The sequence below is a fragment of the Lottia gigantea genome (assembly GCF_000327385.1).
Source record: "Lottia gigantea unplaced genomic scaffold LOTGIsca_397, whole genome shotgun sequence".
Taxonomy (NCBI): Eukaryota; Metazoa; Mollusca; class Gastropoda; family Lottiidae; genus Lottia; species Lottia gigantea.
The window spans coordinates 36,836-37,943 of record NW_008709370.1 but is presented as its reverse complement, the minus strand read 5'-3'; the positions used below and the strand labels follow the sequence as shown (position 1 = coordinate 37,943).

The window sequence follows — 1,108 nt, the reverse complement described above, 5'->3', positions numbered from 1 at the left end:
TTAATTTATTCGTCTTTGTAAAATTAATATTTAGAAATTTAAAAATTATGCGACCTTAAAACTTTTTTAAGTCCGTTTTTTCAAAACAGCNCTTTTTGACATAGCAAATTCTAGTAGTTTAAAGCCTGACCATACAGAGTACGAGTTTGCTGTGCGGCGTCCGGCGTGCTTTTCCGTACAGAATGCCTCAAGTATTTTGATATATCCACTCATATTAAATTAAATGTCTGATGGACCTGGGCCAGTAACCAGTTCCTAGTCGATTCATTAAACTCTACTTTCAAATTTAACCCAATTGTTCGTTCGAGAAATCCGTGCATGTTTCGTCGGATCCTTTGAGAACGACAAAAGAGGCACGCCGCGTTCCCGTCACACAGACCGGACCACGCTCATAACACAATTTACAATCTATTTTGTATTATGTACAATTCAGTACATCATGATATTATACAATTTGAAAATATATAACAAAAAAATATACAATTCAATTCTATACAATACAATAATAATAATAATAGTGGTAATAATTGAAGATTCAATGTCAAGGGTAAATTTCTTGCAGTCGTTGAGTTTGTGCAAACTTATGTATTTGAAAAGTTCAGGTTTTTTTTTTAGAAATTTATATAAAAATAAGGTTGACAAGAAGGAGCTGCTGATCCAAAAGATCAAAGCCTTACTGAAATCCAGGCAGACAACACGTGTCAATTTACCTTGGTCTAAAGATTCAAGTCAATTATCAGTAATCCGAATTGGTGCTGTAGAACAAGAATAGTTCTGTCCAAAACCCGACTGGTTAATATAAAATAAATTGAAATTATTAAAAAAGGTCTTAATATTAATGGAGATATTATGTTTTTCAAAAATTTTAGAGATGGTGGGTAAAATAGAAATTGGTCTATAATTGGAAATGTTTTCTTTGGAACCTTTTTATAACTTGGCACTATTTTAGCTTCTTTCAGTTCGGGAATGATACATTTGGTTAAACACAAATTTATGATATGAGTAAGTAAACTTGAAATCACCTCAGCTGACATTTTTAAAATTTTTGGGCCAAGATTGTCTAAACTAAACAAGATTGTTTAACTACTTTGAATATTCTTAACTGAGA

At 31.7% G+C, this 1,108-nt stretch overlaps 1 protein-coding gene across 1 annotated transcript; it reads right to left on the bottom strand.

Annotated features, from left to right (window-relative positions):
• Window positions 1-729: 729 nt before the first annotated feature.
• LOTGIDRAFT_145719 (hypothetical protein) lies at window positions 730-924 on the bottom strand (the record flags this gene model as incomplete). Its single annotated transcript, XM_009059539.1, has 1 exon — window positions 730-924. A coding segment is annotated over one exon (195 nt), but the record flags the coding sequence as incomplete, so codon positions are not given.
• Between the last annotated feature and the right edge of the window lie 184 nt (window positions 925-1,108).